Genomic DNA, 11,078 nt, shown 5'->3' on the forward strand with positions numbered 1-11,078 from the left:
AATAAACTGGGAACTGGTTAGATAACCATTTTGCAATCTTACAAGCTGTTAAAATTCGGAATGCTGTCAATTTTGATCGGTATTTGCATGCATAAACTATCTTCCATGCCAAAAAATGTATAATTTTGACATACATGAAGCGTGGACTTAGAAAACAATCAAATATATATTTTTTAATAAACATATTAATATTTGCTTTGCATGTATATTTGCAGGTATTTACTATATCTAGTGAGGATAAACTATGAAATTTTTTTGTTTTATTTAGTTTTTTTAGTTAATCCTATTAGTTTTCCTTTCCTAATTGTATTTTTTTATTATTACTGTATCAAATGCTGATTTTCGGCAATGAACTAAACTGATCAAACAGGCAGGTAAAAATGCAATTTTTAAAAGTTAGTTGGAGGATTTTGGTCAGTTTTAAATTAAAGCAAATACCACTGTCAATTATCACATTGGAATTTTGGACAGCCAAAACATATGCTTAAATAAGCCGACATCAAATATTGATGAAATAAATGAGCCACAAATAATGGCCTATATTGGCATTAAAACTAAAATTACACCTCTAAATGATTAAACTGCTTTTTTCTAATTGATCAGTCAACGAACATACTGTAGAAGCAACGGAAAGGGAAATAAAGGCATGCGAGTATTCAAAATTCGAATTGACATTTTAATACGCATCGCTCTATAGCCTACTAGAAACGACAATAAAGATAACAACATATTCTGTATCTAATTTTATTAATACAATAATATTAATTTATTATTAGATTAAAACCAATATTTTTAGCTTTTCCACTTTTTTATTTGACCAGCGACCGGGTTTCGTCGTTACCGACATCATCAGACTGGTGAGAGGCTATACAAATTGTTATGTTATATATAAAAGAAGGCAGGAGTTGATAACCATGATTTGATATAATTTTATGAGAAATTAATTTAATTTGAGCGAATTTAAGTATGGTATGATATTTAAAATATTTTTTATAAAGGTTTTTTTGTATTGAAAGCACGATTTTATATAAAGTTATAATATCTAATATAACTTTATATAATATATAATATTATATAAAGTTATAATATAATATAATAAAAAAAAAATATTTTAAATATCATACAATACTTAAATTCACTCAAATTAAATTAATTTCTCATAAAATTATATCAAATCATGGTTATCAACTCCTGCCTTCTTTTATATATAACATAACAATTTGTATAGCCTCTCACCAGTCTGATGATGTCGGTAACGACGAAACCCGGTCGCTGGTCAAATAAAAAAGTGGAAAAGCTAAAAATATTGGTTTTAATCTAATAATAAATTAAAAATGCAATTCCATCACGAAGTGTCAGTGGATAATATAAATCTATTACAATAATATTAAGCGTCTTTAATATGAAATTGTGCGCTTAAGAGAATGTCGATGTATTTTAACTAATTTTACAATTTTTCTAAAAGTATTCTATTTTATTATAGAACATATTCTTCAAGTATTCTACTTTACATAAAAATATAATACTGTGCACCTGTTATTGTTAATTCTTCACAGATTTTAATGAGAAAAGTACAGATTCTCTTATGATTTTTATACATAAATTTATGTGCTGGTGAAATATGATGATTAAATGCCCTATTATGCCTTTTTCATGCAAAACTTTCCATGAGAGTGCTATGATTAAAAAATTGAAAAGAATGAAAAAACAGGGAAATGAAAATTGGGGGAAATTCAATGTCATTCACACAACAGCATGCGAGTCGAGATAATTTTAGACTGTAATGCTCTCTGCAAGGTATTTTCATATGTTATAAAATGTAAAATTACAAAGTAAGTAATACATATCGCTCACTCCTTTCAAGAACGTCAAATCAAAAAAACTAGATTTTTCAGGAGATCGTTTTTAAAGTTTGAAAATATAATAAAATATATTAAATATAAATATCAAGCCACTTATTGAACTTTTTACTGTGCAACAGATCTTTTTAGGTAAAACCAGAATGTTTTTTTTCCATTTGAAAAATATTTAGTATATTTAAAGAAATAATTAAACAATACCTTTTCTTCAAAATGCAAAAACGACATTTTCTGCCCTGTAGCTGGTAAATATTAAGTTAAAAATATGCCTCTTTTGCTGGGATATAGTACATTTTCTGGGCATTCTGAAAACACGCATAACTGAAAATTGACGATTTTTGATTTATAACGTTCTTGAAAGGAGTGAGCGATATATCAATTATGCAAAAAAAAACTTTCTGGACAAATTAAGCTTTATGGTGAAATTATACTGTTTTTATTTTTATTGTTTACAACAAATTAAGATGGAGTTGGACACTTTACGGATTAAGATGAGAACATATAGAATGTTTTTACATAATAAAATAAGGTTTTACAATCAGATAAAAGTTAGAGGCAGAAAAATATTTGTAGTAATATCATAATAACACCCAGTGGCGTGCCTAGGGTTTACCAGTAAGGCAAGCCCATTATTTTTCACATTCGTGAATACATGATGTACCTATAATTTCTTCACCTCACATCATTCCCAGTATATTAAGCACCCAGAAAGTATTACAAATATAAACAATGTATTGTAATCATTATAAAAATATGCATACATGTAACTTTTGTAAGGTATAGCCATCACCTTTCAATAAAAAAAATGTTCACTGTAACAAAATATCTTCCTCAGATATCAATCATCACCATATAATGGCATGCATAGTGTTTAATAATCATATAAGCGCGCGATAATTTAAAAATAGTCATACATTAATTATGTATTTTTAATCATTTGGTCTAGATTTAGTCATTTTTTATTTGAAGTTGTTAGGCAAGCCGGGCTTTTGGGCTTCTAGGGAAGTAACGCCACTGATAACACCATTACATGAGACGAAATCGAAAACAAATATTTATCAAGATTATGTTTTAATGATTTTCATATGAATAATGTAATTTTGTTGAATAAAAATTGAGGGAAATCATTCATAGGTTATCAAATGTTTACAGTTTTTTGACGATGCTGATTCGATACACATTTAAAATTCATAAAATATGAAGAAATGTTTTATGCCAAGTATGCTAATTTCATAGTTTGCATAGCAATCGAGTACTTGATGAATAATATATGCAAATTTAAAATGTTATCGTAAATACACGCTAGAGAAAATATTTACGAAGCATTATTTATTATTATAAATGACTGGGTTGCGGTAAAAAATCTTAAATTTTATTTTAGATTCATATTTTTTTCATATATAAAACATTTGGAATACGTATTTAAATTTATTTTAAAGAATGTACATAAGACTCTCAATATATATATGTATAAGGATCGAAAAAAAAGGGAAACGGATTATACAGGAAGTATTTTAATTAAAAAATGACTGAAAAATACGTTTTCAATTTATTTATTTTTTATTCCTTTTTTCCACTGTGGCTAAACATGTAGCTTGCGTGATTCTAAAGATCCGATTCATCAATAATATTCACAAATAAAAAAAATGAGCTAATCTTTACAGGAAATTAGAAATATATTATATGTAAATACTTATTGTTTTCACCCTTAGGGCGCTTATCCACTACCCAGAATTTCACCGTCCGGCAGTCCGGTTTTGAAAAATGAAAGCGACTACGACAGTTTAGCGTGATCGAATTTACGCACAACGTGTTCACGCAGCGATCAAGAGCTCCGATCCGAAGAAAGATGGACAAAAGCACAAGCCAATCATCGTTTTAAAACACTAAATGACGTGCCGGACGGTAAAATTCCGAGTAGTGAACAAACGCCCTTACAATGTCGGATTCGTCAAATAGCGATGTTAAAGCCATTGCCAAACATTGCCCAAAAATGTTCGTTATACTCGAAGCTAAAAGGACGATGGATAATGACGATGAAATTAGAATGTTTACCAATCAGAGGATTCACATCGATGGTGAATACTCCGAGGACTAGTCCATTTCATGCGACGTTGACACATTCTTGTGAATGAAAATTTTCTGTTGTTTTCTCAAATTGCATTTATTTTTAATTTAATACTTGAGTTTGTTTATTACAAAATGCTGTTTTATTTGAGCAGTTTGATAAGTGAGAACAAATTTTGAAAAAAATATTATGATTTTGTACACACCTAACGAAAAGGTCCATTTTTGCAGTCTTCAGCAATTTTAGCATGCATATAAGAAAAATCTAAGCACTAAAATGGTTAATATTTTAATGACATGCAATTACAACAAAATTACATCAAATTAGAGTAAATTTATATGTACAGATTATTCAACAAATACAATACCTCGATGAAGACAATGATATTAACTTTAGTAAAATACAGTAGGAGCCGGTTATAACGTGTCTTTTATAACGCGCATATGGATATACTGCAGTTTTTTTTAAAATCATTTTTGTTTTAAGGCACCCAGCGTAAAAAAAACACATACAAGCACTGCAAGGTAAATTAAAATAGAACTTAAAAGAAAGAAAGGTTAAAGTTCTAGTGTGATTTTAAAAAAATGTGATAGCGTTATTATTTCTATATATATTTTATAAAAACGCACAAACATAATAAATAGTTTATTTAAATGTTTTGTTCTTTTAAAAAAAAATTCATCATTTTGGACGATTCGTGTATCATTTCTGTGATTATGTTAGGCAGGTAAGATATGCCACCCGCAACCCGCGTTATAACTGACTTCCACTGTATTTAAATTGCAATTAGTAGGCAATATATATAATACTACAACATACGATGAAATTACATGCTAAATAATACCATAGGAGCATTAAAAACTTCTAGGAAGTAGTACACAATAAAATCTAGCATTAAAGAGTGAATGGCGCTTTTTACACATACAAAAAATTCTTATTTTTCATAATTTTTCCTGGCAAAATGTCTTTATATTGGCAACAGTTTAAGGAAACATGGCGGACTATTTTAACACGTTGTTTGCGAGAAACGCTTAAAAGCGTCTTTAACATACTGTTGGTAGAGAGCGGGAGATGCTTATAGGCGTTTTATTTACTTACTTTTGGCAGAGCGCGAGAAATGCCAAAAAACATTGTACAGATGGGAATTGGGTTTGCGGTTACTTGTGATTAGTATACTGAGCGTCGGGCGGCAGACTGTCCGAGTATAATTAGGGTCTGGGTTGGTGAAAAAACTTAATACAAAAATTAAAATGGAGTTCTACAAATTGTACGCCAAATCAATTAGTAAAAATATGTTACAATTTGTTCAAGCCTAATAATAATTAGCATAATAAAAATCTCGGTGAGTGGTTATATACTGATATTACCAACTGCAAAGTAAATGCTTTAAATATTAACAAAATTGAGAGTATTAAAAAGTGATTACATAAATGAGCCCTGTAAATGGCCAGACTAGTGTGGTTGTGCGGCGTGAGGACGGGGGCGTACCTTGTGCAGTGTAAGGGTCGGCGGCTGACGAGATGGGCGGTGCATAGGACGGAGCTTGCTGCTGGTGGCGCCATGACTCCGCCAACTCCTCTCCCGGACTTTCTAGCTGCTCTTTTGATACATTTGACACTGCATAACATGAAACAAACACATTACTATACGAAATGGAAGTGCAATGTATCGTGGGTATAATGATAAAATAATAAAACCCTTATCCGCACCCCAATGGTGCATAGGGCACTGCGTCATATAAACGTAGTGTTATCTTGATCGTTTACATATGAAGGAAAGGTGATCAGCCCTCCGCTTCAGGTACCAGTCCAGGGTAGTATTGAATAAATATTACAGTGAAAAAATCACTTATATTCATTCTACCCCCCTTGGGAATCGAACCCGGGACCTCCAGAACGGTAGCCGAGCGTGCTGACCATTACACTACGGAGGCGGGTATACTGGCAAAAAATGTTAACTTGAAAATATGAAATTTTGACTTGATTATGCATCATTTTGAGTGTGTATCTTCAATTACATTGAAGATACACACTCAAAATGATATTATTATAATAATAATAATAATCCAGATTTTGTGAACCAGTATTTGGACACACTCATAATGTTGTCAATCCTACTTCGCCCGAGTCAAATATTGACCCATTTGTTTTTATTGAATAACCCGAGAAGTGTTCGGACAGTCTTGTTTCAAATTGATGGTGATGACTTCTTACACCAGCAAATTTTCTCACCAAAATTCGTCAGTTAAGTGGTTAAAACATATTTGGCACGATCAGGTATGCCAAACACTTGAAAGTGGTCAGGTTAGGAGTCGTAACAATCGGCGGGTACGTATGAGGAGATACACGAAGAGGAGAAGAATGTTTGCAAAGACAGAGTGGTGTGGCGTTCTATTCTCTATGCCTACCCCTGCAGAAAGCGGCGTGATGGTTAGTTAGTTAGTTAGATTGATATTTTTAAATCATAACTGCTTTGTGTCATTGGGTTCATATACACTTTGCATCAATCCATAAAATTATTATCAGCCATTGATAAGCACAGCGTTTGGAATGTGACATGTTTATATACAAAGACATTATTTTCATTGTGGCTGTATATATTTCTAATAATAGGCATTCGTATCTCATTGTCTTGTGGTCTCTTTCCATCTTTAGATAAGGGAAAGCACAACAAACAATGTGACTTTAGACGGTATTGTTTATAGACATATAAAACGAGATAATGATTGGTCTCATTAGACAATCACAGAGTGTGAGACAAAATGTTTGAAATAAGAAAATCCCATGATTTTTGTTAAAGAAAACACGATCAGAGGTCAAGTGTCCAATGATTTAAATAACAAAATGAAACTAAGAGCATATTGACCTCTAAAAGATGGCGCCATTTCATATACTGTGAAACCTCTATCTTTTGTTCCTCGAATAATCATTTTCCCTAATGTGTCGTTTATTTCTTCTACCCCGAATTCATTTTATACAAAAATAAATCGCATTGATTGTTTCTATATCACCATTTTACAGCATTAATCGTTTGAATTATGCTGCATATTTAACCCTTTCCACTCTGACCATTTTTACTCATAACTGATCAGCTACTCTGATTAAAAAATGCAACATTTTTCTACCATTAAAGTAAATATTTTTGTTCCCTAATTTTGGCACACTCAGTCTGGCAATTCGTTTGACCATGTTCATTAAGATTAACTGTATTTGTCTGAAATATTTTTTGTAGAATATACTTGGGTGATAGAGAAATCAGTGATTAAAGTTATACCTGCGCCGGGCTAGACATTGTGGCCCACGGAGCTACCTACTAGAATCATACGGGCCAGAATGTCTGGCTTACAGAGTGGTAAGAGTTAAATAACAAAATGAAACTAAGAGCATATTGACCTCTAAAAGACGGCGCCATTTTATATACTGTGAAACCTCTATCTATCATTCCTCGAATAATCATTTTTCCGAATGTGTCGTTTATTTCTTCTACCCCGAATTCATACAAAAATAAATTGTATCGATCATTTCTCTATTACCATTTTCCTGCATTCATTGTTTGAATTACGCTGCATATTTAATTTGGTATGCTGTACACGTACGGTCACACCAAATTTTCCTCAAAGGAGTATGGCCGTACATGTACGGCCGATACAAAACATGATTTATGACATGATTTATACCAAAACATGTTTAAAACATGATTTATGTCAAAATTATCGATGTTTCGATAAATCATGTTTACTTGTGTAAAATTATTCAAGAAAATATGTTGCTTACAGCATCGAATATGATATAAAATTGAAAAAAGAAAAAAATACCAAAAAAACTCACTCCCTAGATATAGTTTTGTCCGCAGAAACTTACTCCTAGACAGGTTAATATATCGCTCACTCCTTAAAGAACGTCATAAATCAAAAAACTTCAATTTTCAGTCGTGTATGTTTTTGGAATGCCAAGAAAATGTACAATATCCCAGCAAAAGCGGTATATTTTTAACTTAATATTTACCCGCTACAGGGCAGAAAGTGTTGTTTTTGTATTTTGAAGAAAAGGTATTGTTTAATTATTTATATTGATTTACTAAATATTTTTCTAATGGAGAAAAAACCTTCAGGTTTTACCTTAAAAGATCTGTTGCACAGTAAAAAGTTCAATAAGTGGCTTGATATTTATTTTAAATACATTGTATTATATTTTTAAACTTTAAAAACGTTCTCCTGAAAAATCAAGTTTTTTGATTTATGACGTTTTTGAAAGGAGTGAGCGATATTTTGTCTATGATTTTTTACATTCTTCTCAGTTTTGTTACATTCGACGAAATATGTCAACGTGTAGAGAGACTATGGAAAGCTTGTGTGACGCAAGGTTGACGGATACAGCAGAAGAGGTCGATATTGATGAAGAGAAGCCGCTGCCTGTATCTTTGATTACAGAAGGATGCACACTATTGTCACATCTCAACATGCAAGATGATGAGATGGTTTGGGCATGCAAATCAAACGAGCGAAGTAAGGATAGTTATCAAATTTATGATGCTAATTTAGTTGGTCATAGAAACAGAGGAAGACTGAGGAAATTCGGCATGATCAAGTATTTAAAATAATTGAAAGTGGTCAGGTCGGAGTCGGAGTAATCGGCGTATATGTATGTATACGGAAGACGCGAAGATTGTGCTCAGACAGATTGGTGTGGCATTCTATTCTCTCTGCCTACCCCTGCAGTAAGCGGCGTGATGGTTAGTTAGTTAGTTTTGAATATAAAGTTGTTTCTGTATTTCTTCTTCTTCAAATCCTTATCCGCACCCAATGGTGCATAGGGCACTGCATCATATAAACACAGTGTTATCTTGATCTTTAACATATGAAGGAAAGGTGATCAGCCCTCCACTTCAGGTACCAGTCGAGGGTAATATTGAATAAATTTTAGAGTGAAAAAAATCACTTATATTTATTTTACCCCCCCTGCAACTTGAACCCGGGACTTCCAGTACGGTAGCCGAGTGCGCTGACCATTACACTATGGAGGCGGACTATATAGGCGGGCGTTTCTATATTTATTCCAACAAAAACTTGTTCTGTATCTATTTTCGTGCCAAAATACAACTTACTCCATTCTCACGAATCTTTTTGATTCCTACATACATATGGAACACAAAAAAGCGTATATTTCGAGTTGATAAATTCCACTTTATGGTTAAATTATAATGTTTTTACTTTCTTTTCTTTTATCAAGCACGGATGGAGTTAGACACATTGAGAATTAAGCCGATGATGATATGTAACTTTGTAGATCTAATCACTGTCATGACATTTTAGTTCGTTTGATGGAATGAAGGTTTAATAAAATTATTGCGTAGAATGAAAAGAAATGGCGTTTATTAACCCAAGTCAACACTTGGACTTGGGAATAACACACTTGGACATTCAATTGAAGAAATTATTGCTATGTACTCAGCGATTCTAGATGACACATGTTAATAGTGAGATGTATGATTGAAACAAAATATCCAATATAATATTGTTAGTACATTTTAAAAAGCCAGGACTAAAGGAATGCAGTTATTTGTAAAGTCAGATACATCAATGAAAAACCTGACGGATAATTCGGTATAAACAATGTTTTCTGGAATTATATAAGATGTTTACTGTCGGAAAACGTCACGAAATGTAAGAAATCGGCGAGCGACCGGCGAAATTGCTTAGTAGCAGTGGTGCATACAGAAAAATATTGTTCATGCTACGTCACAACTTTAAGTTTACGTACCTTGGTTCCCTTGCCCTTTCATCCGCTGTTCCGGCGCCGTACATGAAACAGAAGATAAAACCCACTTAATTCAACTTCCTAGGACCTGATAACTAAATTAACATCCCAAATTGCTAACAATAATCGGCAAATTACCTGATCTGACACGCCTGCTGACATTGGCTAGAAATCTCAGTCTTTGGCGCACTTATTGATGCTTTTGAACACTTCACCTAAGATAAAAATATGCACTTAACACTATATTTGTCCAAAATGCAACCTACGAACTACAAAAAGTTATTATTGTTCGTAATTCACAAAAGAACACAATATATCACCAGCGGACGAACATTACAATATGGCGGAGATCAACTTTTTCACTGCGCAAGAGATATGCGCATTCAGTTTTTTTTTTAAAAGAATTGCTAGGCTGTTGTCTGACTTTTTTTCAGACAGGAGTTGTACAATTCGGTATTTTTCTGTATAAGTACCTAACTTATTTGTTTTTAAGGTAGGTACTTAAAGGTAGTCTTAGGAAAATCGGGGTAAATTGTTTAAATGTTTCCAGGTGGGTTAAAGGAAAAACAAAATAACTAATTCAAAATTTAAAACGAAATATTTATGCACGTAGGCAGTGCCACATTTAGAGTAGTGGCCGCTTTACGCTTAAATATAAATGCGGCAAGAATAAAAAATAAATAAATACAGTGGAACCTATGATAACGTGTAATTCGCACAACGAGCAAAAAAATGTGAAAAAGTTGCTCCTTTAACGATCGATGTTGCGCATAACGAGTAACAGAAGAAGGACAAGTCCCTTTTTCACGACATTCGCTTGTGAACCGGGACTTTTGCAGCTTGGGAAGGAGGTTTATCAAAAGAACCCTCACTATTTGCTTGGAAAAAACTTTAACCAGAGAGTGTTGTCAAATGAGATTTTGAATCAGTAACTGTGGAGTTTACAGTTAATGAAATTGTGTTATTAGCCAATATCATGGGATTCGGGGTGAATAAAACGATATTGAAGAGCTTGTGAAAGAGTACAGCCAGGAACTGTCCACCAAAGAGCTCATGGAGTTACATCGTGTTTCACAGCAAGAAATTATGGAGAAGAGTTAATTAATGGAGGTGGAAGAAGTAGCAAAGTAACAATCTTCTAGCACAATAAGATAAATTCTAAAGGCATGGGAAACTGTTGCATCGTATATTAGAAAGCATCACCCTAGAAAGAAGGTGGCTATTCGTGCTACAAATTTATTCAATGATAATGCTGTGACACATTTTTGCCAAATTTTGAAGCGTAAAAAGTCTTAAAACGGTTTTCTAGTTAAAAGGGATTAATTATTTGTCATAAATTCGTATTTTTATTTACGTTTTTTTTTCAAGTATAAATAATATTTTATGTTTTTACAC

The 11,078-nt window shown here is 32.5% G+C and overlaps 1 protein-coding gene across 4 annotated transcripts in view; it reads right to left on the reverse strand.

Moving 5' to 3' along the window:
- The window catches only part of Ythdf (YTH domain-containing family protein), a 28,063-nt gene extending 17,978 nt beyond the window's left edge, over window positions 1-10,085 (reverse strand). The window contains exons 1-3 of one of the 4 annotated variants that reach the window (XM_088267722.1): window positions 9,822-10,085; window positions 9,687-9,711; window positions 5,416-5,544 (exon numbers count right to left, since the gene is read on the reverse strand). In XM_088267722.1, coding sequence (XP_088123848.1) covers window positions 5,416-5,544; window positions 9,687-9,711; window positions 9,822-9,845 — 178 coding nt within the window. In that variant the 5' untranslated portion in view covers window positions 9,846-10,085. The remainder of the gene's footprint in view (window positions 1-5,415; window positions 5,545-9,686; window positions 9,712-9,821) is intronic. The other 3 variants (XM_088267725.1, XM_088267724.1, XM_088267723.1) reach the window with 3 other exon arrangements.
- Window positions 10,086-11,078: the final 993 nt, after the last annotated feature.

The sequence above is a fragment of the Brachycentrus maculatus genome, unplaced genomic scaffold (assembly GCF_059751285.1).
Source record: "Brachycentrus maculatus isolate JH-2025_06_01 unplaced genomic scaffold, ASM5975128v1 h1tg000303l, whole genome shotgun sequence".
Classification (NCBI taxonomy): Eukaryota; Metazoa; Arthropoda; class Insecta; order Trichoptera; family Brachycentridae; genus Brachycentrus; species Brachycentrus maculatus.